The following is a 26,952-nucleotide window of genomic DNA, read 5'->3' as shown; positions in this document are numbered from 1 at the left end:
CGTAGGCCAGATGGCATTATTACTCAGATCTTCGGAGCCTCTCAGTTAACACTCCGAAGCTGTTGCCTCTACGCCCGGACCTGTTGTCTCAGGATCCTGGCTGATACCCAGACCTGGGTTGTCTGTCCTTGACGGTGTGGCGGTGGAGACTGCCCTCTTAAGGTCTAGGAGTTTTTCCAGCTCTATAGTTAACAGGGGCTCTGTCCATGCTAAGAGCTCGGAAGTTTTTATCTGCAAGAATTTACCATTAGGTATGGTATACTTTCTTTCAGGTGTCGCCCTAGAGGCTAGGCTCCTCGGGTATTCCGGATATCCACAGGTTGGCTTTCCTACAGGTGGGCTTAGATAACGGTCTTCGCCTTGCTTACCTGAAGGTGCAGGTTTCTCCCCTGTTAGTATGGTTTCAGTGTAGGATTGCTACTCTTCCTGATGTCCGCACCTTTGTGCAGGGTGTACGTTATATACAGCATCCCTTTGTTCCACCTGTGGCTCCTTGGGATTTGGCTGTGGTCCTTAGGGCTCTCTGAGGACCGCCATTTGATCCACTGGGCTCAGTGGATTTCAAATGGCTTACGGCTAGGACTGTATTCCTTCTGGCTCTTAATTTGGCCAGTAGGATCTCAGAATGGGAGGCTCTGTCATGTAGACCTCCCTTTTTCTCATCTTTCCTAGGAACAGGGCACTGCTTGCCTTTACTTCCCCAGTCCTGTCTGCTGGTGAGGCCTATTTGGCTGTGGTACGGGCGCTAAGAATTTAAGTTGACCGTACCAGTCCATTTAGGAAATCAGACTCTCGGTTTTGTCCTTTCTGATTTCCATAAAAAGGGTTGGCCTGCCACTACGCTAACTTTGGCAGGATGGATTCACAGGTCTTCCTGTTCCATCCTCTATTAAAGCTCTCCACTAGGTCTGTGGGTCCTTCGTGGGCAGCTCGACGTGGCGCCTCAGCGGTGATTGGCAGCCACGTGGTCATCTGTTCATATTTTTGTAAGGTATTATGCTTGTGATACCTTCGCCTCTCAGGATGCTTCCTTTCGGCGGCGGATTCTCCTTACAGCACAGGAGCGTCCCCACCCTTAAAGGATACTGCTTTGGGACATCCCCAAGGTATCCTGTGGATACCCTATGGACCCTGAAGTAGAAAATATGAGAGATGGTAAGAACTTACCCTTGTTATCTCTATTTCTACGAAGTCCATAGGGTTCCACAGGACTCCCGCCCTGTCGCACCTGTACTGCAGATGGGCTTTGATCTGGTCACCGGTTTCTCCTTCTCCTTCTGGTGAGAATGTGATTCTTGTGTGTTCCAGACTCTTCTCTCTCTTTTTTGCTCCTGCTCCGGCCTATGGCTTGCTACGAAACTGAGTGGCCTGAGGCTCGGGGGCGGGGTATAGGAGAGGGACCCCAGTGCATCCTGGGAGGCTGAAAATTTAACTCTGTGGTGCCTGGATGTCTGCCGCCATCGCCTATACCCCAAGGTATCCTGTGGAACCCTATGGACTTCGTAGAAATAGAGATAACAAGGGTAAGTTCTTACCATATCTCATATTTTTTCAACAGCCCACACACACAGGGCAGTGGATTAATATCATTAATAGCCCACACACAGGGCTCTGGATTAATTTTTTTAACAGCCCACACAGGGCACTGGATGAGAGCTGTGTGATGTGTGATCTCCCTTTCACTGCTGGTTCGGTGGGAAACTGTCACATTGCTGCTGCTAGAGACTGAGCTGTGCTGGAACTGAGAAGGAGTGATTCTTCCACTTCTGCTGTCTAAGTCAGAATGGCTGCGGGAAGACCATAACGGTCGGCCGCAGTTGACGTCATGACATCATAGCGGCCGACCACCGGGGACCATGTGTACACTGATGCTTTATCTGACCTGGCTGTCTATGTCTTCCACCCAACCGCCTCGACAACCAGCCCCTGACCTCTCAGCTTGGGCTGGTATTGGAAAATAGGGGAAAAAATCATGGGGTTTCCCCTATTTTCCAATTACCAGCACTAGGCTGAACCAGCCGGGCTGATAGTGCCACGATGTGTGTCCCCCTGTCATCACATTACCCAGCCCCAAACTGGTCAGCCCATGGCTGAAATTCCTCTGAAATTGGGACTGCAAAAAAATCAAATAGGGCATCCTTTCCCGAGGAACAACCAGCGCTATTCCCCACAACCCTGGTGGCAGTGGGTGGGGGGGTTATTGGAAATAGTGAACATTGTTCTTTACAGGCGGTCTACAAGTCCCGGCAAGCCTGCCCCGGTATGTCGGCACTTGTGGAGCAACAAGTACCATGCTCGGACATTAAGAGTCTGCTGGCACCTGTAGTCTGTCTGTAAATAAAATATTACAATAAAGACCGAACACAGACACCGAATGTTTTAATAATGTATTATTCAGTATCTTCATCTGGTGGGTGGCGGCCTTCTTTTGCATGCCGCCACCGTCCAGGACTTCTGGGGTCTTCTATCTTCACCTGGTGGGTGCCTGCCTGTAAGCTCCTTTGCATGGCCAGCACCCACCTGAACTTCAGAACTTCCTCGGTGTCTTCTATCTTCAAGAGCTTTTCTTAGCATCTCTTCCTCCATCGGACTGTCTGCCCTAGTCTCGTGCTGGCGATTTTAAGCCAGCCCAAGGGCTCACCGTGGCCATCTTGAATTTCAAAGATGGCGCCATGAGCTTCATTAATGGCTGACAGGGAGGGATCAAGGATCCAGGTCCACCACCGGTCCATGCATCTCTGAAACCGGGTCACTAGGGCGTCCAAAACAAAATGTTCAGGACACCGGGATACACGTTCGAATTCTGGGAAGTATAGCATCCCTATATTAGTAATCCACTAAACTGCTTATGTATGCACGCCTTTCAGTATGTGCAGATTATGCATATTTTCTACATATCCTACACCTGGCATACTTATCTAAAGACAGATCTATATTTAAAGATATTAAATATACAGAGATTGTCTTTTCTGGGTAATATACATTTATTTCCACCGAACCCCAATCAATCCCATACCTCAGGGGTTCCCAACCACGGTCCTCAAGGCACACTAACAATCCGGGTTTTAAGGCTAGCCATAGCTGGGCACAGGTGACTTAATTAGGACTGTTAGTGTGCCTTGACGACCCTGGTTGGGAATCACTGCCACACCTGCCAGCAATCCTGACTTTCCAAGTGCGGACCCCAAAATGGCTGTCTGAAATGTTAGATTTGGGTAAATCAGGATGTGTTACTGTATATTTATTATTCAATATCCAATCTGAATCGCCTCTCATGTTGAACATCTGTCCTGCTGTCATCAAAAGCAGCTCACCAAACACAAACCTGTTTCCATGACCTGGCATTATTCATTGCTGACTGATACATTTGTAAAGATCCTCATGTGGTTGTAAGTGTTTCACTTGCGACGCTGGACCTCATTCAGAGATGTACTCAATGCCGATATATACGCAATTGAGAGATTATCTTAAACTGTGCATGAGTCTGTCACACTGCACATGCGTCAAGTTACATTACCATAGTCACTCGCAGAGACGTTTTTCCTCGCAGTGTGATTGCCAATCAGAGAGCGTTTGTGGGAGGTAACAGGTGGTGGCGCACAGAATGCAGGCGTGTCGCGGCCATTCCCGTGGTGTGTCACAGCCTACATCTGTGATCCCGTATGCCACAAAAATGGCTCCAGCTTCTCAATTCCCGCTGCCATTCTGCACGGACCATAGGGTTACTCAGAAGACCGATAATCGAATGATCTGCAACTGATGCTGCGTTTTTGTACACAGATCCTCGGGTTTGCAATGGCCCCTGTGGCGTCTCATTACATATCCTCAGCGTCTGCAACATTTGCATATTATCGCACAGGAGCTGCGTACGGGATTACAGCTGTCATGGCTTTAGCGTTCGTCTCTGAATCAGAACCTCTGTGAGGAAACCTGGAAAACATGCAGGACTGGATTTGGGAAACGCTGGTCTGTTTGTATATGATGTATTTAGTTATTACATATTGCGCTTACCTCAAAAAGTAACATGGATCAAGGTGGTGAGGGAATGCGGCGTGATAGAGATTAGTCTCATTACCATGATTGCTCGTCCTTGCTACACCTCAACTCTTCCTCAGACCACTCCCCTGGTAAATAGCTGCAATAAGCGTGTGAGAGGGAGCAAATATGGAGGAAAGAATTGCATTGTGTCCCTTGTAGCTTTATACTGTTCATATTTACAGTAATACAGAAAATCTCTCATTCATGTTTTGCCTTGCAGAGAATGTTGGCATGGATTAGTGGATTTTCAGGTGATCGATTTCAGTGGACATGCTGTCTCTCCAGTGGACATAATCTTTATATAGTAACAGCACATTTAGCAGCTGGTGACAGGTCTGGACTGTGCATTACTTTACTATGTTTTTTTCCTTTTGTCTTGTTTTCTAGGTGATTGAAGACAATGGTGTGAGGAGGGTTGTAGTGGTTCCACAGCCCCCAGAGTTCCACACAAGTGGCCATGCTGTCATACACCGGCCGCCTCCCACGCTGCCAGGTTTTATACCCCTTCCTGCTATGATGCCTCCACCTCCTCGCCACATTTACTCTCCGGTCAGTGCAGCAGGAGACATGGCCTCCCAGTACACCCCTCAGTATCACCCTTCACAGGTATATGGAGATCTGGGTAAGTATTGTAGCTGATATAGATGCCTTACCTACTTGAGAATGCCTTTCTCTCTGCTCATATTTGTTTTCGGAAGCTGATGTTATTAGAAATGGAGATACAGAGCTATATTACAGATGGGGGAAAAAATAAATAAAAAAACATGTTGGTTCCACTGCCGGAGTCCGCTGGCCACATAGCACGGCATGGAGGGGGTTACCTTGTGGCTTTTTAATGTGATCACACTTCTCTAGCACACCTAGGAAAAAAAACATACAAATCCTAATCTGATTTACTGACAGTCTGAGGAATATAGACCTGCCCAATATCTATATATATAAAAGGCTAACGCTGCTCCTCACCTCTTTATGGGAGGAATTTTCAAGTCTGTTGTCCGCCGACAGAGCCGTAACTAGACTTTTTGGTGCCCTGTGCCAGAAAGAGCATTGGCGCCCCCCTCATTTTTCAAAGGGACATAATGCACCCAAAAAAGGGCCATGGCTTCATGGGGAAGGGCCAGGGAAGAGATAGGAGAGGCCAGGAGATGCTGGGGATGAAATAGGAGGAAGCTACAAGCAAGAATGATAATAAAAAGAAATTTGACAGGCCCAAAAGCGCCCCCTGACCTATGTTGCCCTGTGCGATGGCACCGGCCGCACTACCCTAGTTATGGCCCTGTGTGCCGGCAGCCACTATCGATGGTGCCCGTCGGAGCAATTCAATTGTTGCTCCGTTTGGGTGAGCTCAGCTGCTGCCACTGACATCATGGCCTCCAACTGTACCATTTTAGCCGGCACATTACCGTTTTTTTTACGGTCTGTACCGGCAAACAGCACTGTAACAGTTTGCCTCGGATTCTGGATTTCTTAGCAGCGCTGCAGGGACACCGACTCCCACAGCGCTGCTCAGTGACACTGACAGGCGGTGCCCTTCCCCCGTCTTTGCAGCTGGCGCTGGCTATTTACTGTTAGTGTGCACTTTGAAGTTCATCTGACATTTCTGATTGCAGCTCCCTGAGCTGGCAAGCAGAGATGAACGAAAAGTGACCCATTTAAGCGCTCAAACTGGACTTTTCGTGGGCATGACAATGTCCTGTTATTTTGACAGGCTGCTAACTAGTAATATTTAAACTTCAAAATTATAAGTTTATGAAAAGTGGTATGCGTAAAAAAGTAAATCTCATGACCTTGAAATTCACTGGCTAAAGCGTTTATACATGATTATTTGTAATTCATGCACACCTGAAAAATTAGGCTAATTTAAATAAAAGAGAGATCCAAACATTTGTCATGAAAATGATTAGATTATTTCTAAATTATTTTTATTTCGTTTTTAACTGTCTGAAGGAAAATATACATATACAGCGTCCTAAAATAATGCTCTGCCTCTTTTTTTGGGAGCTGGATATTCCAGATGACATGTGTTATTTCAGTTTCAATGAAATCTGTTATAATTCTTACATCCTCCTCTATCACTATTTATTACAGCATAACTTGACTGCCGGACATATTTTTGTTTTGTTTTTTTATTTTGTTGAAACAATGTTGCCACAATCAACTTTACCTGCAAAGTGAGAAAAAAAATTCAACTTATGGTGCATACACACGGTCAGATTTGTCAGATCATCGATTTCATTGAACGATTTCATCAACGATTTGAATGATTTTGTGAACGATGAACGATTTCTGACAGTATTAAAATGAATGAAATCGTCCAAATCTTACTGCAAACACAGTCGATGTCTGATATCGTTATCTGACATGCGGGAACGCACATCGTTGGTCGATGCATTCCCAACATGTCAAAGATATGAACGATTGAACGATTTTTACAATTGTTATCGTTCGGCTCTTTAACAAAATCTAACCGTGTGTATGCAGCTTAAGGCTGGTGGCTATATTAATAAGACTTTTAAGTAACTACATAATACTTAATTTACATTAAAGGATATTTTCAACTAAAACTGAAATTCAGTTTTTTTGTGGACTATATTTAACTAAACTCACAAACTTAAAAGCTTGCTTACCTGCAGTCTGGCATTGAGAATATCCAACAAGCCCCCTGGCCAACTTGCTCCGGCCTGCCGGATAAAGGGAAATTGCGATGACATTGCCAGGGGACCCATTGGATATCCTAATAAACAGGAGAATAACCCATCTATCACCGTGTTACTGTTGTATTAACAATGAGTAGGTGCAGAACAAAGACCTAATGAATCTTTTCTATCAAAAATTAGAAAATAAGACAAAAAGTTTCAATTAACACCCTTATACTACTTTAATGTATAAGACCTTTTTTTCCTTCCTTTTTCACTATGATGTTTAAATGGAAATGATGGTCTTTAAAAGGTTTTCTTTGTCCCATGAACAGATGGGGCATGGGTTTGGCACACAGGCCATTCAGGTGGCATAGTAGAAAGTGGTGCCAGGGTTTGCACCAGAAATCCTGCCTATTGATTTTTGAGTTTTATGGTGATTGTAAACATATTAAATACTAAATTGGGTCTATCATACATAGGTGGTGTTAAATGTTATATTGTAACATTTTGCACCCACAGAAAAAAAAATGTTAGCACAAGCATTTCTGCTGCTTTGATTAGAGTGCATGCATATTTATCCATTATACATATGTATATATATATATATATATATATATATATATATATACATACACTAACACAACCATGCAGACGACATCATCCTTATCAAGCCAGAAATTTGGATGATAATAGTGTCTGCAAAAGACCTATGGAATGCACATATGCCTCCTAAAGGTATGTGCACGTCAAATTTTATGCATCTCTAAGGCGTGGGGCATCCATATGGTGATATCTCTTATGACCTGACAAACTGGAGGAGTACTAAAATATCACTGTCACTGCTGCTTTTGGCAGTGAAACTACATTTAATTGCTAATAAAGTTGTTCTGTCACTTCTCCTACACTCTGACTGTTGGGAGTGAATCTCTTGTAGTATGAAAAACACATCACAGACAGAGTTAGCTGCAATGTGCATTATAAAGATATTAAAAGTCACTAAAAACTTAATTGGCCTTTAAAATGTAAAAAAGCAGAAATATAATTGTATGTGACTTATTTTAGTCTTATGTTTTGCATATGGAGTATGCTGTACCATGTAATAATTTAGACTGATTATATATTTTACAGTTTGGCTCGTGCTGAACTTTGAAGTATAATCTTATAAAATGTATACCCTTAAGATAAGCATGAAGATTGTTATGTGCAATGGTTGAACTGATGTCTTTCTTCTGCTTATATTGTAGATGCACTTTCTACACATGGGAGGTCCGGTCTCCGAGATGAGAGGTCCAGTAAAATACACGAACGTCTGCAGAAAAAGTTAAAAGACCGTCATGGTGCTCAGAAGGACAAGCTGAACAGTCCCCCTTTCTCACCCAAGAAAAGCTCATCTCCAGTCAACGAATCTAATGGTATAATCAAAGGACAGAATAGTCTGGCTGTAAATACGGGGCAGTCCAAAAATAAACAGAAAGGGAAGTTTTTGTCCCAAGTAGAAGCAGAGACGCAAGGTAAGTGTAATAACATAAAGTGTACATAAAATTATGTACCTAAATGTTGTTATGTGCAGGACAATTAGTGACGACTCGGAATTGTAATAAACATCTTCCTACTACAGTATCACAGACATACTGGGACCATCTGAGATCATTGATGTACAAGTGCAGTTGTAGTTGTGTCCTGTTCAGATGCAGAAAAATCCCATTGAGTTATCATTATCTGGCTGTCCACACGCAAGTCCTACAGAATAGCCTGTTTCCATAGGTGGCATAAGTCCTTTTCAGCTTTGATAAGCTCTCGTTCATCCCCTATTTCAACCAGTGCACTTTTCCTATTTATGTGTTTCCGTGAGTGTGTTTCTCCTTCTTGTCTAGTGTTGATCATTATGATTTCAGCTAAACAAAAAGTTTCACTCTGCATCTTCCAAACTGAAAGGATTCTTCCAACTTTTTATTTTGTATTTTGCCTCCAATTTCTGGTCGGACGTTTTGTAATGCAGCAGTGTCTTCTGTCAGAGGGGACCACATGTGCCTTGTCCTACCTTGTCTTAGGCTTGACACATAGTATTCCACTGTGCTGCAAGACGTGAGATATTTCACATTGTTCTCTTCTTAATATTTCCTTCAAAAACTATTTATTTGCAGCTCTCTTTAAGTTACTGTTTGAATGAGAACCACACAGTTCGCTTTCCACCTTGAGTACCAAAGTAAATCTGGCTGGATGAATTGCATTTGTCAGATACACCATGATTGTATCTAACTCATTAACAGCAAAAACAAATCACACGTATTCTCTCTGCTTCTGAGCTAAGGATTTTGGGCTCTATTTACTACAATCCGCATATTGAATGCGGATTGTAGTGTGATATTATCGAGTGAATTCGCATTGCGAATTCAGGCAATATCACAGGGATTTACTATAAATCCCTTGCAGGGACAGAGCTTGCGATAAAGCTCTGTCCCTGCGGATCCCATCCGCACTCTAGTCGCGGTATTTTCGGAAAAAATACCGCGACTAAGAGCCCGCACATGCGCCGACCGACCACCGCTACTACCCCCCCACCGAAGCAAAGCCCCGCCCCCCAACACTAAGCCCCGCCCCCGCGATCGCGGACCCCCGCGACCCCCCCACGCGACTCCCCCTCCCTTCATTGCACTTACCTGCATCCTCCTGGCCTCCGGTGATCTTCTCCGGGCTTCCCGATCAGGTGATCTCCCATACTGCACTGGGGCCTGATGACCGGGCCCCAGTGTACTATGGGAGACCAGCTGACCGGAGAGGAGCCATCACCGGAGGCCCGATCACCGGTCCCTGGATTCAGGTAAGTAAAAAAAAAAAAAATGTTTAATTTTTTTTTTGTTTGTTTTTACAGCAATCAGCTTGCGGTCTGCTTAAACCACATAGCTGATTACTGGTACCGGCTCCCGCCTCTGCTCTCCCCGTTAGAGCAGAGTGGGAGCCCGGTAACCGGGGGAGACCCTGGATAACGCCACCTCCAGGTGGCGTTATTATCACAGGGCTTCCCCCGGTATTTTTTTACAATTTATTTTTAGTAACTGTGGTCGGATCACATTTCCCATTACAATTATGGGAAATGCGATCTGCTTTACTAAAAATAAGTGATACTGGGAGTTGGAGTCAGGGCCGGATTAAGGCCCACATGGACCTGGAGCTTAAAATGTTCAAGGGCCTATACTGAGAAGGGGAAGAGCTGTGATCGGTGTGGTGTGGGTGTGATCAGAGTCACCTTGGTGTGTACACCCCCTACACTATGAGACACAATGTCTCCCTAACTACATAGAAATAGAAAAATTGCATCATTTTTTTTAAAGGGAAAACTAGAAAATCTATTTAAATACTTAAAATGTATGGCCAGTTAGGCAGCTGGTAATCATGCTGTCATGTTGATGGGCCTATTTTTCTGTGGAGGCCTGGAGCTGTAGCTCCATCCGCCCCATTGTTAATCTGGCCCTGGTTGGAGTCGAATTTTACTAATTCTACTCCAATTGCCCTGTAATAACTACAGGTGAAACTAAAATAATGTGAAAAGGGTGTGAAAACACCCTTTTTCACTTTATTTTAGTAAAAATTATGTTAATAAATAGAGCCCTTTGTGTCTTACCATGGCCATGTTTCTAATACAACATATCTCCAAATCTAAGCATTTATAATAGAAGTTACATTTTATGTTAATGTGTTTTGTTCATAAAAAAGGGGTTGTCCTGGATAAATCAAATGGATTTAGATCTTCTTGAAATCCTCCTTATATTTGGAATTCTTTTCAATGTATGCAGGGGGAGGTGGAGGTGCAACCTAGACATTGAAAAGTTGTTAAGTCCAAATTTGAACATGTTTATTTGTTTTTTCTGCTATTTTCGAATTCTTTTAGTGGTTTTGAATAGAAATGTGTGTGGATCTCCAGGTTTTTGTTTTGGCAAAACCACCCTCAAAGGTTTTGGTTTTGGGAAAACCACCCACAAGCGCTTTGGATATTTTCTGTTTTGGTTTTGGATTTTTTTAACATTGTTAAAAACAGCTAAAATCATGAAATGTAGGCCTGTATTTGTTCCTACATTATTTCTACTTCAGGGTCCATAGGGTATCCACAGGATACCTTGGGGTATAGGCGATGGCGGCAGACATCCAGGCACCACAGAGTTAAATTTTCAGCCTCCCAGGATGCACTGGGGTCCCTCTCCTATACCCCGGCCCCGAGCCTCAGGCCACCCAGTTTTCGTCGGTGCCTGGCCGGACCAGTTGCACCGTACAGAGGGGGGTCTTATTAAGGCCCCTGAATATTTCTTCGCAGCTGTGGCTGCACAACTAGAGTGCTCCAGCATAGGACAGTCAGTATTGACGTCCATGCTGTCACTCCTACACCCCGCCGGTACCAGAACGCCGGTACCGATCCGGGGATGCTGGTAGGTAGCTGGGGTTACAGCTAGCGGTGACCCCGGTTACCTGGACTGTGGCCGGATGCACGGGGAACAAGGTAAGCGGCGGGGTCCCGCGGTGGGCACCGCCGGTAACACAGTCCTGTTTGGTCCCCAGGCAGGGGGCTCCCTGGGGACCGGCTGCGCGTGGGGCCAGGTACTGATCCTGCGCCTTCCACTAGACCACCAAGGACAGCGGACCGCAGCATGTGCGGTACAGCGCGGCATCCCAGGGGTTAATAGCAGGCCAGGGGAGAACGCCTTCCCTGTCTCACAGCCGGCGTCTCCCCCGCTGCACAGTGCCATTCCACAGCGGTCTGAGCGGGCTGTGTCAGCGCTCCTCCCCCGGGTCCGCCTCCTCTCTGCTCCTCGGTGGCCATTTTCTCACTACATGTGCTGGGGATGGCAAACGCTGCTGGAAGCTGATACAGGTGCCATTGCGGTCCGGGTCACCCGCATACCTCTCCTTCAATTAAGGTCAGTGTATGCAGCACTGTTTCCTACCAGGCTCTGGTCTGTGTAGTTGATCGCAGTGTTTGTAATGCAGGATATTATCTGTGCATTGTATGTGACTTAAATGCTAGCGCTTTTTGCCTGTACTTTCATTTCTGACTGTCAGCCTTTTTCCTATCCCTGTTCTTCTGCTACAGCCCTTGCGGTGCGGTGTTGCAGGGTGTTTGTTACCTCACAGTAAACGTGGTTTTTCTGTGTGGGCGGTCACATACGCTCCGTTCACACTCCTCATGTCTGAAAGTGAACGAGGATATCCTCTTCCGGCTATAATGTACTGATATCATGTGCAGTTAGCGGAGGGATATGTAGACGCTGAGGGTTTATGAAGGGCATGTTGTATTATATATCACTCCTCATTTCTGTCACTGTGCCTGCACAAAAAAGGGGACCGCCCTCGGCTCGCTACCCCCTGCGTTTCCCCATAGGGGTTATCGCAGCCTTTGGTGGTCTCATCACATGCAGGGGTCCCTGGACAGTTGATGGTACCCCAGTGTATCCTGTTTTTCGCCCCCCCAGGTCTCGCAGGAGCCTGTGTGGGTAAATTTATTGTCCAAATGGTATAGCACCTGATGGATGTTTTACAGGGGGAGTCACCATTTCGGCCTTCTAAACGGCCTTTCGGGTCTCAGACGGGTAAAGGCATGATGTCTGATGACGGTGACATTATTGACTTTTTCAGACACGAGCCCTTTAGTGCAAAGGAGGCGTAGTCTGGGTCTAAAGTCTATATACCTGGCCTTATACGGGCAGTCCGTGCGGCTTTCGTTATTACATATTCCCGTGGCTAAATCCAAATATGCCTTCTTTAAGGATAAGGGTGTTGCCACTGTAATTCCTCTATCTGGTCAGGTGGATCATTTAGAGGAGGCGTGGAAAATCCGGGTAAGCGGTTCCAGCCTCAAAAACGGTTGACCTTTTGCATACCCCTTTGCGGATAATTACATTTCCGAATGGGAGTTACCTTTACGGGTAGATTGTCATGTTACACGCCTAGTGAGGAGTGCTACGTTGCCCATGCCCTCCAGGTCCTCTTTGAAGGAGGTTCCAGATTGCAAGGTGCAAATATATCTAAAATCCAATATTCCCTTGCTGGAGGGGCTTCCAGGCCGGCTATGGCCGTGTGCTGGGGGGCCAGAGCCATGGAGCGCTGAGTAGGTAACTGGGTCTCTGCACACTGACTCTCCAGCAGAGCAGGTGGATAGTGGCAAATTCTCAGAGACTTTGCCACGTTCATAATGAGACGGTCTTACATATAGCCTACTCCTTTCCAGAATCTCCTCGGCAGCAGTAGTGGCTTACCGCTCCCTGTGGTTGTGCTCTTGGAAAGCGGACACAGATTCCATTTGGAATGCTTTGCCTTTTACGGGACAAGTCATGTTTGGCCCTCGTCTGGACGCAATTGTGGCCCCGCAGGCAGCAGCTCTGTCTGCGTGTCTGCCATCGGCTACAGTCCCATCAGGGTCTGGGACTTTGGGCCTGATTCAGACCCACTCGCGAGCGGCTGTCCGCTCGCAAGTAGGTCGATGTTATGCACTGAGCAGACGCGACGCGCCAGACGCGACGAGCGAAGGAAAGTCCTTCGCTCGTTGTGTCCGATCAAAGGGGGCGTGCTGTCAATGTTGATTGACAGCACGCCCCCTTTGGTGGGCGTGCCTCCCTGACGGGGGCGTTCCCACGGGAACGCCTCCCGTCAGAAGCCGGCCCACTGACATCACTAGTGATGTCAGTGGGAGTGATTTTGGCTCTGATAGAGCCAAAATCACTCCGGAGCTTGCGGTTGAAAACCTCAACCGCAGGCTCCGGCTCGCAATTTCGATGGTCGCGATGGTCTCGACCATCGCGGCCATCAAAAAGCACGCTCGTATAGCCTGTGGGTGGTGACCCACAGCTATACGAGCGTCCAGGAGGACGCTCCATGAAAATGGAGCCCGGCCCTCATTCAGAGCGTGCGCTCTGCTCAGAGCGTACGGCTCTGAATGAGGGCCCTTGTCTTTTCGGCCCTGTGAGGCCAGGGTAAGTCTAAAGTACAGCTTTCCAAGACAGTCAGTAGCCAGGAAATCTGCTCAGCCATAAGAACAGGCTTGGAGTACAAGACGTCCTACTCCCAAGTTGGACTATAAGCCTTCAGCCTCACGGGACAGGCCTCCTCTCGGGAGACCCCAGTGTTGGAGGCCGGCTTCTCCAGTTCGCCCAGTGCTGGTGTCTGACCACCACGGACACTGGGGTAATTGAAGTATTTTCTTGAAGGTATGTCCTCTCCTCCCGGTAAAAGCCTCCCAGACAGTTTTTCGTTACAGGTCTTCTGTCAATTCAGGACAAGGCCCTGTAATTTTTGAGGGTGTTACACTCTATGCTCCAGGCAGGAGTTATAGTACCTATTCCATTGCCCCAAAGGGGAACGAGGTATTACTCCATCCTCTTTCTGGTACAGACACCCAATGGGTCTTACCAGGACATTATCAACCTCGAATCCTTCAACAAATTCTTAAGGGTTCCTTGGTTCGGGAGGGGTACCCTGCATTCCATCATTCAATGGAGCCTGGGAATTTTGTGGTGTCGTTGGATATATTCAGGGTGACTACCTGAATACCCCTCTTTTCTTAGCACACCAGTGTTTTCCTCATGTTTGCAGTGGTCGATAAGCATTTCCAGTTTCTGGCATTGTCCCTTGGTCTGGCCTCTGCGCCTCAGGGTTTACCAGGGTCATGGCAGTTATGGCAGCCCACCTGCGGATGCAGGGGGTCCGCTTGTTACCCTATCCGGGCGACCTCCTGTTGTTACCACGGTCTCCAGAGATACTTCAGTGCCATATGCAACGGACAATATCTGTGTTGCTACGTTAGGGCTGACTGATAAACTGGAAATGGTCCTCTCTGATTCTTCACAGAGGATGCTCCATATCTCAACATCTGAGGATCTTTGTGATTGAGGAAAAGATCTCTGCATTACAGGCAAAGGTACGCAGTTGCCTGCAGAGTCGCCGAGTGTCTATTCACTTGGCAATGTGGTTCCTGGGTTCCAGGGTGTCGCTGTTCGACATGGTGGAGAGTACCCAGCTTCACTCTAAACCTCTGAAAAACTTGATCCTCTCCGGATGGGATGGGTTGCCCCATAGGATAAAGTCAATAGGCTTTCCCCGGAGGTTGTCTCTCTCTGGCCTGGTGGCTGCGGAAAGCTCACCTAAACAAGGGGCACCCCCTTTGGGATTGCGGACAGGGTCCTTCTGATGACGGACGCCAGTATCCGTGGCTGGGAAGCAGTGACGGGTCCACACTTGTTCCAGGGCAGGTGGACACCAGTAGTTTTTGCGCTTCCCATAAACATCTGAGAACTCTGAGCAGTATTCAAGGTTCTCCAGCATGCAGGACAGGTCCTCCCCGGAAATACCGTGCAGGTACAGTCTGACAACGCCATCATGATGGCTTATGTAAACCACCTAGGAGGTTCCCGAAGTCAGGCGACACTAACAGTGGTGTCCCAAATTCTGGCTTGGGTGGAAGGCTATATCCCTGCCGTCATCGGCAGTGTTCATTCAGGAATCCTCAGATGGAAAGCAGGCTTTCTCAGCCGTCAAGACGTGCATTCAGGGAAATGTCCTCTTTATCAGGAGGTGTTCAATCTTCTGGTGAACAAGTGGAGCCTTTCAGAGATGAGACTCTTCTGATAGACGTAGGTAGGTCCAGTGGACCTTCCAAGTTGTGTACCTCATCCCTCCGTTATCCCTTCTTCCTCCAGTACTAGCAAGAAGGAGGCACGCTCCTGCTGATAGCTCCAGCGTGGGCCAGATGGCACTATTACTCAGATCTTCGGAGCCTCTCAGTTAACACTCCGAAGCTGTTGCCTCTACGCCCGGACCTGTTGTCTCAGGATCCTGGCTGATACCCAGACCTGGGTTGTCTGTCCTTGATGGTGTGGCGGTGGAGACTGCCCTCTTAAGGTCTAGGAGTTTTTCCAGCTCTATAGTTAACAGGGGCTCTGTCCATGCTAAGAGCTCGGAAGCTTTTATCTGCAAGAATTTACCATTAGGTATGGTATACTTTCTTTCAGTTGTGTCGCCCTAGAGGCTAGGCTCCTCGGGTATTCCGGATATCCAGAGGTTGGCTTTCCTACAGGTGGGCTTAGATAACGGTCTTCGCCTTGCTTACCTGAAGGTGCAGGTTTCTGCCCTGTTAGTATGGTTTCAGTGTAGGATTGCTAATCTTCCTGATGTCCGCACCTTTGTGCAGGGTGTACGTTATATTCAGCATCCCTTTGTTCCACCTGTGGCTCCTTGGGATTTGGCTGTGGTCCTTAGGGCTCTCTGAGGACCGCCATTTGATCTACTGGGCTCAGTGGATTTCAAATGGCTTACGGCTAGGACTGTATTCCTTCTGGCTCTTAATTTGGCCAGTAGGATCTCAGAATGGGAGGCTCTGTCATGTAGACCTCCCTTTTTCTCATCTTTCCTATTAACAGGGCAGTGCTTCGCACTTGCCCTGGTTTTTTACCTACGGGGGTGTCTAGTTTCCACATCAATGAGGAAATTATAGTACCGGCCTTTACTTCCCCAGTCCTGTCTGCTGGTGAGGCCTCTTTGGCTGTGGTACGGGCGCTAAGAATTTAAGTTGACCGTACCAGTCCATTTAGGAAATCAGACTCTCGGTTTTGTCCTTTCTGATTTCCATAAAAAGGGTTGGTCTGCCACTACGCTAACTGTGGCAGGATGGATTCACAGGTCTTCCTGTTCCATCCTCTATTAAAGCTCTTCCACTAGGTCTGTGGGTTCTTCGTGGGCAGCTCGATGTGGCGCCTCAGCGGTGATTGGCAGCCACGTGGTCATCTGTCCATATTTTTGTAAGGTATTATGCTTTTGATACCTTCGCCTCTCAGGATGCTTCCTTCGGGCGGCGGATTCTCCTTACAGCACAGGAGCGTCAACACCCTGAAAGGATACTGCTTTGGGACATCCCCAAGGTATCCTGTGGATACCCTATGGACCCTGAAGTAGAAAATATGAGAGATGGTAAGAACTTACCCTTGTTATCTCTATTTCTACGAAGTCCATAGGGTTCCACAGGACTCCCGCCCTGTCGCACCTGTACTGCAGATGGGCTTTGATCTGGTCACCGGTTTCTCCTTCTCCTTCTGGTGAGAATGTGATTCTTGTGTGTTCCAGACTCTTCTCTCTCTTTTTTGCTCCTGCTCCGGCCTATGGCTTGCTACGAAACTGAGTGGCCTGAGGCTCGGGGGCGGGGTATAGGAGAGGGACCCCAGTGCATCCTGGGAGGCTGAAAATTTAACTCTGTGGTGCCTGGATGTCTGCCGCCATCGCCTATACCCCAAGGTATCCTGTGGAACCCTATGGACTTCGTAGAAATAGAGATAACAAGGGTAAGTTCTTACCATATCTCATATTTTTGAACAAATAACATTCACTTCCAGTCATTTCCAGTCAATTTTGACCACCTCACTGCTCACAATATTGTTTTCACCCATATTGGCCAAAGGCTGCAGTGAGCTAAAATAAGCGACAGAACAGTGGCACAAACACATAGCAGTTTAAAAAAGAATATAGCACATCTATGAAACATAGTGGCACTGCAATGGCAGACAGGATGTCTATTTAATATAAACTATACAATGCTATAGAATGTTTTAATTACTCAAGAACTGATCAGAAGCCCGAGGCCAACACAGGTAAATGGAGGTAGAGTATCTAGTGGAAGCCAAGTAATGGATTTATTGATTTATTATAGTACTAATATAACTATAAAACAAACTAATTTGAGACATGGAAAACACTATTAAAAAACAAGCATCCAAAATTTCAATTAGATTTTTAAAGTGGAAACAGAATCCAAACAGCAAATTACAGGCCTGAGGATTCAAGGCAGAGTAACAGCCTAGTTACAGTCAATAAATATTAATTCTATGATTTGATGCTACTACTTTGATTATACTGAGAAACTGCAGGAAACTGGGTCCTATACGCCTGGATGAAAAGCTGGTGATGGATGGCATAGATAGGTCTTCCTCCTAGAATTTGTAGTCCATTTTTAAGAACACCAGGTTTTACACAATTTAGGAAGTAGTCTCTAAAGCCGATCAACAAGGTTCCCAACTGTGCTAAACACTCTTTCCGAGTACACACTGGAGGGTAGGCAGCTTAAGTAAAGCAAAGCTAGTTTGTACAAGGGGCTTCAAAATCCCTTTTCCCTCCCAGTATTCAAAGGAACTATGTGATATGCTAATTTGTACATGGTCATTAAAGTTATCCTCCACCATTCTATTGATACTTAAGGTGGGTACACACTATAGCGATATATCTGCAGATCGAGTGATCTGCAGATGATGGTCATTTATACACTTTGAACGACCATCATCTGCATGCTGCAGCGGGTTGGGCTGGTATGGGGCGTGGCCTAATCACGGACCTCGTGGCTACGACCCCTTCGAAGAAAAAACCCATACGCGGTGCTGGGGAGGGGGGGTGCTGTGTGCCCCTCAGCCGGGCACACAGCCAATGGGGGGCGCGACCAGCGTGATCGCTCCGCCCCTTTGTCATAGTAGACTCTCTGGCTGCTGCTTTATCAACCTCAGACAGTCTCCCAGTGCAGCCCAGCACACAGTAGCGTGTGCTGGGCTGCTGTGACCTTGTGACCTAAGAGGGATGGGGAGTGGTGCCGGACCCGAGTAATTAATACCCTCTCACGGCTCCTCTGCGCCCCTGTGTACGGGCGATCGGCTGATCGCCCGTACACACTTGCCAATGGACAGATATGTCTGCAGACATATCTATTCATCAGCTGTGCAGCACAGCCAATGCAATATGTCTGTGAACGATGTCGTACACACTGGCCGACGGGGGCACGATATATTGGCCGATCAATTGATCGGCCAGTGTGTACCCAGCATTACTGTATCAGATTGAGCACGGTAGAGGTGTCAACAATTGTGGGGAATTCTTTTAAGCCTGAACAGATTTCATAATGGTATTTCACTCTGGTGCACTGAGTTGACTCAACCTCATCACCAGTGGGTGTCTTGGAAAAGGTCAGTTTTTTTCCCTGCAGCAACATTTGCAGGAGAAACTGAAGCAAGAGATGTTTTTGTGTCACTGACAACTTGGTAGCAAGGAGCACTTTACATCTCTTAAGGTATGTGTTAATTGGAAAGAAAGACATTGCATACAACTTAAACCTAGAACAGAGGTTCCCAAACGCGGTCCTCAAGGCACCCTAACAGTACAGGTTTTAAGGATATCCATGCTTCACCAAAGGTGACTTAATTAGTATATTAGTCAATTTGATTTAACCACCTGTGCTCAACCATGGATATCTCTAAAACCTGAGCTGTTAGGGTGCCTTAAGGACCGTGTTTGGGAACCTCTGACCTAGGATCAAGCATAGTTGCCAAAATATAGTGATCCAATTTCAAGATATTGCAAACCCTTTGTGACTCTGCTGGTACTCAGACCCTCTACTGGTTTTCTGGCTTGCATATGTGTGCTGGCCAGTCATCTCAGGATTCCCAGCACTGCATGGGTGCAGCCATCTTGACTAAGGTCATCTGACACTATTGCAGCCATTTACATGAGATCAAAAGCTTTTTCCGCGTCTATGGCAGCCTGGTAGGATCAGAATGATTAGAGTTTGTCAACCACTGAGCCATTGCCAAGACCTTCCTATGGCGACCCCAATTAAATCCTGTCTGATCTGTATGGCTTATGCGAGGGAGAACAAGTTTAAGACTCTATGCCAGGGTTTTGGTCAGTAGCTTATAGTCGACATTTAGCAATGCTATAGGGCGGTAGGAGCCTGGTAGTTCCGGATCTCTCCCAGGCTTGGGGATAACAATGAGAAGGGCCAAATTAAAATACTAAGGAAGCAAACAGTTCTCAAGAATGTGGTTAGAAATAGTTAGTAAAGTGCCATCAATTCTATGGGAAAGCCACCAGGACCAGGGGCTTTGGATGTATTTAAACCCTTGATAGCAGACTGGACTTCATCTAGAGTTATGGGGCAGAAAGGGATTCATCTAAAGAAGGATCTAGGGTCGGGACACCAAAAGGAAGAAATAGCAGTGGACTGAGTGAGGCTGAGAATAAATAGTTTTATAAAAGCTGCGGAGAACCTCCGTGGTCTGCACACTTGCAGTAGTGCGGGAGCCATCCGTCTTTCTCAAAGGATGAGAACTATGAAGTAAGGGCCTGATTCAGAGCTGAACGCTCTGACCCGAGCGCTCGCTCTGAATCAGGGCCCTCCTACCTTTTTTTGGAGCGTCCTCATGGACGCATAGCTGTGGGTTACCACCCACAGCTATAGTGAGCGTCCATGATGATGGTCGCGATGGTCTTGACCATCGCGACCATCGGGCTTGCGACGGAGACCCTGCGGTAGGGTCTCGCTGCCGCAAGCCCTGGAGTGATTTTGACTCTATCAGAGCCAAAATCACTCCCACTGACATCACTAGTGATGTCAGTGGGGCCGGCTTGAGACGGTAGGCGTTCCCATGGGAACGCCTCCGTCTAGCAGGCACGCCCCCGGCACACCCACCAAAGGGGGCGTGCTGTCAATCAACATCGACAGCACGCCCCCTTTGGTGCGAGACCCGGAGCGATGGAGAGCCCGTCGCTCACCGGGTCTCGCGCATGCGCACGACGGAGCTCCCTCCGTCGTGCTCATGCCCAGTGCGGGAACATCGACCCGCTTGCGAGCGTACTGCTGCTCACGAGCGGGTCTGAATGACCCCCTAAGTTAGAGAGCATTTTCCCAGTTTGGTTGTCGAATTTGTGAAAAAGTTATTCCTTACGCTTAGAATATCAATCTTCAAACTCCGTTAGTATCTCATTAAAATGCTGCTTAGCTAACGTATAGGCTAATTTATTGGATGGTGTCAGGGATAATTTGAAAAACTAAAAAGACTCGGTCAGTGTTTGCTGGGCCGAACGGTACTTCTCTAGAAATGTTTTCTTCGTATGGGAAGTATAAGACACAATGGGCCTCATTCAGACCCACTCGCAAGCGGCTGTCCGCTCGCAAGTGGGTCGATGGTGTGCACTGCGCATGCGCACGACGGAGGGAGCTCCGTCGTGCGCATGCGCCAGACGCGACGAGCGAAGGACTTTCTTCGCTCGTTGTGTCTGATCAAAGGGGGCGTGCTGTCGATGTTGATTGACAGCACGCCCCCTTTGGTGGGCGTGCCTCCCAGACGGAGGCGTTCCCAAGGGAACGCCTACCGTCAGAAGCTGGCCCACTGACATCACTAGTGTTGTTAATAGAAACAACTGCAATTACAAAATAACCTAAAGGATCAGTATTAGTAGTGTGTTGAGTAATCTGTAATTGCTTGCTTGCAAGAATGACCACCCCTCAGGCCTTAGAAGTAAAAGGAGAGGCAGCTAGCACCACTCTATTAAGCATATTAAGTTCTAAACGTAATTTATTGATCTATACCAATATTTTTCTACATTTGGCTGTAGAGTTCACACAGACATAAATTGTCATAATAAGGATTAAATGAACGGGATGCAGTCAGGAAGCCGACAGTCACAATGCCGGCCGCCGGCTTCTCGACTGTCAAATCCCGGCAAAGTACTAATGACAGTTATTAGACCTATGCCGGGAGCCCGACTCCCGGCATACCGAACGAAGGTAAGCCGGGCACAGACAGCCGTTTTAGGTTTTTAGGGCTCGCGGGGGGACTTAGGGCTAGGCACCCCCCCGGGAGGGTTAAGTTTAGGCTAGGGGAAGGGGGGGTTAGGGTTAGGCATCCCCGGGGGAGAGATTAGGGTTAGGCACCCCCCTGGGAGGGTTAGGTATAGGTTAGGGTTAGGCACCCCCGGGGGGAGGTTAGGGTTAGGCACCTACCCCGGGAAACATAGGTTTAGGCTGCGGGGAAGGGGGGTTAGGTTTAGGCACTAGGGGGGGAGGTTAGGTACACCTAAAGGAGAGTTAGGGGGAGGAATAGGGTTAGTTATACTTACCTTTTTAGCTGTCGGGATCTTCACCTCTGCCGACGGTATTACATACTATATAGACTATTGAACTGAAAACATCTCACAAATAAACAGCATATAAAGAAATTAGGCCCACACATAGAGCAGACCAATTAGAGGGGGCCAATTCACGACTTGAGTAATCTGAGAACCTAAAACACAGTAGTGGGAGATAGGGCCGCTGACAAAAATATCAAACCCCAAATCACACAGCAAAACAGCACAATAATAACTAATTAGGACATTAGAACTATGTGATAGAAAGACAATGGAAGTCGTAACCAATAAATGAGAGAAATAATATGAAAAATAGTGAGAACTATTACAAAAATTGTAAGATATTTTTAAATTTCGACCTACAAAAGGAAATCGCTTGAAAAGAAGAATTGCTAAACAAATTTATATGAGAAGATCTAAAGTACGATATTCTCACGAAGGTTTCAGGAACAGGAATTATGCAAAGTAGGAGTTTAGAAAGTCACGTAATAAGTAGAAGACGACGATCAGTCCGGACCAGGTAACATAGCAATATCAGGACCATCTTTCTCTGCAGCTTCTTCAGCAAGTTAGGCGGCAGCATCAGGAGCATTCGTGAAATCCTTGAATGAGTCTCCATCATAAAGACACAATCTTGCAGGGAAAAGAAGGATAAACTTACGTTTGTCCTTGACAAGACGGGAGCAAATAGGTGCAAATTCTTTGCATGCTCTGGTGACCTCAGAGCTTGGAATATAAAGAATTTAGTATAATTCCTATGGAGATCACAAACTCTCCTAGAGGCCAGCCATATAGCTCCTTTGTGAAGATAATTTAAGCAAGAAAATATTACCCTACGGGGCCGGGGATTTTGTGAATCTCCTGGATGCTGGGGCCTAGACGGTGCGTCCTTTCTGTGACCAAATCTGAGCAGGTATCTGTAATGGGCAGTATCTCCGGAAGTGTGGTACGGATGAAATGGTATAGGTGCAGTCCCTTCAAGGATTCGGAGAGTCCAAGAATACGTAAATTGTTTCTCTGGGATCTATTTTCCTGGTCATCTAACTTGGACTAAGGCCCTCATTCAGAGCCACTCGCTATCGACAGTACGCTCGTTCCGAGCGATGTTCGCACATCTGCGCATGCGTACGGTTTTTAGTACGCATGCGCGAACCAGTCAGTGCGGCCGAAAATCATTTGTACGCAATATAGCGAGTGCCTGCTATTTTGAGTGACAGAATGAGGCGTATGTGGGTGGTAACAGGGGAAGGTGCTTGAAAACGGGGAGTGGAGATCCGATCGCAGGCGTGCTTAAAGGTCAAAACGGGCGTTTTATGGGTGTGCATAATTAATATAGCAGCGTCAATGACCACGTCACTTGGTTTTTTTTACCTCAGAACTGCTCGTAAAATAGCGGTTGAAAAAACCAACCACAAGAGTAGCGAGCAGTTCATATCCTGTTCGATGTACTCGATTAATCTAATAAATAGCGGACATGACGTATGGTGCGAGCGGCCAGGGGGCGTTTTTAAGAAATAAAAGAGCGTATGTTTTGCTCGCTCGTTCAGACTTAGAGGTGTGAACAGACTGCAATGTGCGAAAGGATCATTTGCATAGCCACCCCTTGTTTTTGAACGAACGACCACAAATAGCGAACGGCTCTGAATGAGGGCCTAAATCTGATAGTGGGACTTTTGGAGCTTGTAGATCGGGTATAATTTTTGTAGTGCGTTTTCTTGTTGTTGTTTTTTTTTATAGATCTAATGGCTGCAGCTTTGGCATGATAAAATGGAAATTATTTCACTCCCATTAAAAACATTGATAACTGACTTTTTTTTTTTTTTTTTTTTTTTAGAAAAGGATGAAGAAACAAAAGCATTAGAAGCTCAGCTGTCCAACATTTCCATGCCAGTGGTAAGTGCATGCTTTGGATATTTTAGCAAAATGAAGACAGGTCATCCCAACATAAGACCATATTACTGGTTCCCTTATTGGGATTACTGACTGGAGGTCCACACTTTGTAGGGAAGTATCTGATCAGACCTGTATCTCCGATATGTTTGTGACTGTTGCTCCCTGGCATTAGCTGACTTGTATTTTAGGTGTAATAGTAATTCACTCCTGTTTTTACAATTGCTATTCCATATCTGGCCCCAGTGGCTGGAGTCATGTTTGGAAAATAAAAGTAAATGTTGACTTTCACGTCTTCCTCTAATCTGCATAGACAGCCACTGGCAAAGAAGAAAGAGACTGTCTTTATAATGAAATAAGACAAACTTATATGTGGAACCAGTAGCTTTCGTGATTTGGAGGGTTCTTGGATATAACATAGAATATATTTCTTATTGTTGACCAGTCCACTTTAAAAGAGCAGCCAACTTGTGGTTTGTACTAATGCTCCTCAGAATGTAGCCTATACATTCCTTAGGCTACTTATTATATAAAACAGAGTTCTGATGATTAGACTGCAAGACTTGACACACAGATGAAAGATCTAGATGTCACTTCTTTACCGGAGAAGGGCAAATTGCTTGTTGCTCATTTTTTTCAGAGATGAAAGGGAACTATTCTAGCAATGACATTTGCACTGGTTTCTACGAGAGCCTGAGGTCTAGCAAATCCCTTTATCTAAGAAGCTCTCTCAGATACAATAACATCAGCAATATGAAAGTGACATATACAAAAATAGACTTTTACAGTAGTTCAGATTTTGAAAGCCATTTAGTACACATGTGCAACACAGATATGTCAGGAGTCTAGTGCGCTGGTTTTCATCCAAACTACCTTGTGTTGTGGGCTGAACTCTCCTACAGGAGGAAGAATGGCCGAATAGATACTACTGCACAGCCGACAAATGATATATCCTTAAGTGCGACGGCTCATGTGTACACACAATATAAATCACTGAGTGGCATCAATCATAGATATATCGTGTCCGCCATGCAGCACTGCAGATGAGATATATCATTTAGTTATATAGTGCACATCTGCCTGTGTGCCCGGATGACCGACCGACCCACTCATATGCTAACCGCAGGAACTCAGACTATGATGTCACTAATGGTTCCTGTGGCCAAATGTATTGGTCAGTCAGTAAGTGTGTATGCACACCAAAATAGTTTGTCGGCCGGACAGCCTATCAGTTGGCCAAGTGTGTACTCGGCATAAGGCTTGGCATTGGGTATACAACATTATAACTATTTATTCTTCTTCTTATTCTTATTTATTATTAGGTATAAAGGCAAATGATGCACACAAGTGCACCAAAACTTTTGCGTAAAATTGTGTTGCAAAATATGTATGCTCACGTGTATTTTGAGTCACATGTATAAAGGTGCCCACACACTAGGCGATATTTTACACGATCAGCCCGATTCCGACGCATCGGGACGTCAGTTCGTGTAAAATATGTCCTAATCTTGAGTGTCCACTCACGATTACGATGCCGATGTGCATCCCCGCTGCTCATGCATCGCATCTTCAGATCTTGCCAGCTGCAGGCAAGATCTGACAATCTCAGTCACGATGCACTGGAAAAAGTTAGGAGGCACGATAGATCGTTTGTCACATTGGACAGTTTTTAACACCAAATCGTGCCCACAACTCCCGGGGAGCTGCTGGGGAGAGTTCAAGGGGAAACCGGACACGATATCCCATCGTGACCACATCGCCTAGTGTGTGGGCACCTTAACCTGATCTGTCCAACCCAATACATGGCATTTCTTCTTTGTTAGGTGTGCACATGCTTATACTTACACCTCACCTGTGGTGTCTATATCATGGGTGCAGAGTGTGTGGTGCACACGGGTCCACTTTGCATAGCCTGCACAAAGACAGAGTCTGCTGCACTGTCTGAGAGGAGGGGGCCCGCACAGAGTGCACATACATGGGTTCTCTCCTCTCTTAAACCACCCCTGCACATCACAGTACAAAAGTGGATTGATAGTGTTTGTATTAAATTGTGTATCCTATTTGTACACATAATATAATGAAGTGTCTAATGCACCATAATTATATATAGCGTCTTGCCAGTTTTAATAATAAGTGCATATCACATATTCCTTTTTACACAGGGAACAAAATACAGAAACCCTGACAATCCATCATATACTGCAGAGGCACAAATACAATGACAAATAAGTAATCTCAATAGACGGACATGACTTGATATAATATAGCTCCAGTACCTATGAATCAAGTACTATTATCTGGAGGGGTTAACATGCAAGCAGTTAATTAGTAGTGGTTTGGTACCACGTAGGCCTCCATTACCTGTATTAGATGCGCTTCCTAATAACCATACCTGGTGGTACATTCAGGACTCATTAAGCTGCTCCTCCAAGAGGCATGTATCACTTACACACCCTTACTGCACACAGCTTACCACATGCCAGCTCCTATTACTCCTCTCCAGGTATAAGAGGCTATAAGTCTTCTATACGCATAAGTCTCATTTTGGCATGTATTTGCAGTGTGGAAATGGATATTTCTGTTTCCTCCATAGGGGACACAGGATTTACTCTGGGGTATAGGTTGGTGGGATGGAGCCTGGGAACCACACTGTTAACACATGAAATTCCTCGGCCCAGGTTCCCTCCCCCCTATACCCCGTCCCCAGCCACAGGCACCTCAGTTTTAGTGTTGGTGTCTGCAGCAGCGGCACACGCTGAAAGCTGTGCAGACCCCCTTTATGTTTTTAGTACTTTATTTTATTCATTTTTATTTTATTGAGTAAGCAGCGCTAAGCATCCTAATGGACTGCTCCATCACCCCAGCGCCGGCGGCCGCAGCGCTGGACACTGGGCTAGTGTCCTCAGCTGGAGCTCCAGTCACAGGAGGGAGCAGGAAGCAGCAGACTGCGCAACAGGGGGTAAGAGCTTCTCACAGCCGGTCTGGGAGATACTGGTGGTGCTGGCAGTGGAGACAGAGGTCCTCTCTGCATCCCCACTAGACCACCAGGGCAGCTGGGCAACAGGGCGCCACAGTGTAGGCTGCCATATTGCCTTGGGGTCCATGCCAGAAGGGGAAGATAGGCTCTCCCCATTAGCTACTCCTCCACCCCTGGGTGCTATCCCTTAAGAGGTATTCCATCCCAGGGTGTCTCCTCCTCCGTCAGGTCATACTATACAGCTCCTTCCTCCCCTATAGGGACTGGTTTGTTGAGCACTTACTGTCTTTTGCTTAAAAATTGCATTGAATTTTTTGTGTGTGTAACTATATTGTGCTCTTTGCATAGTCTCAAGTCTCATAGCCCCACTTATTATTCTATTTGTGGTGCATTTACATTCATTGCTCTACCCCCTATTGGCACATTACTGTTTATTACTCTAGTGAGTGGGGTCTTCCTTGGAATTCTATACTGTGTCTTCCAGGGGAA

General features: G+C 46.4%; 1 protein-coding gene across 3 annotated transcripts in view; it reads left to right on the top strand.

Annotated features, from left to right (window-relative positions):
- FNDC3A (fibronectin type III domain containing 3A) overlaps window positions 1-26,952 on the top strand; it is a 262,911-nt gene that overhangs the window by 171,337 nt on the left and 64,622 nt on the right. For all 3 annotated transcript variants that reach the window (XM_088469122.1, XM_088469124.1, XM_088469125.1), the window contains 3 exons: window positions 4,426-4,660; window positions 7,922-8,188; window positions 23,431-23,489. In XM_088469122.1, the coding sequence (XP_088325248.1) occupies window positions 4,426-4,660; window positions 7,922-8,188; window positions 23,431-23,489 (561 nt within the window). The remainder of the gene's footprint in view (window positions 1-4,425; window positions 4,661-7,921; window positions 8,189-23,430; window positions 23,490-26,952) is intronic.

The sequence above is a fragment of the Taudactylus pleione genome, unplaced genomic scaffold (genome assembly GCF_031769625.1).
Source record: "Taudactylus pleione unplaced genomic scaffold, aTauple2 ptg000089l, whole genome shotgun sequence".
Classification (NCBI taxonomy): Eukaryota; Metazoa; Chordata; class Amphibia; order Anura; family Myobatrachidae; genus Taudactylus; species Taudactylus pleione.
Note: the sequence above shows the minus strand (reverse complement) of the source record. Positions and strands in the feature narration are given on the sequence as shown.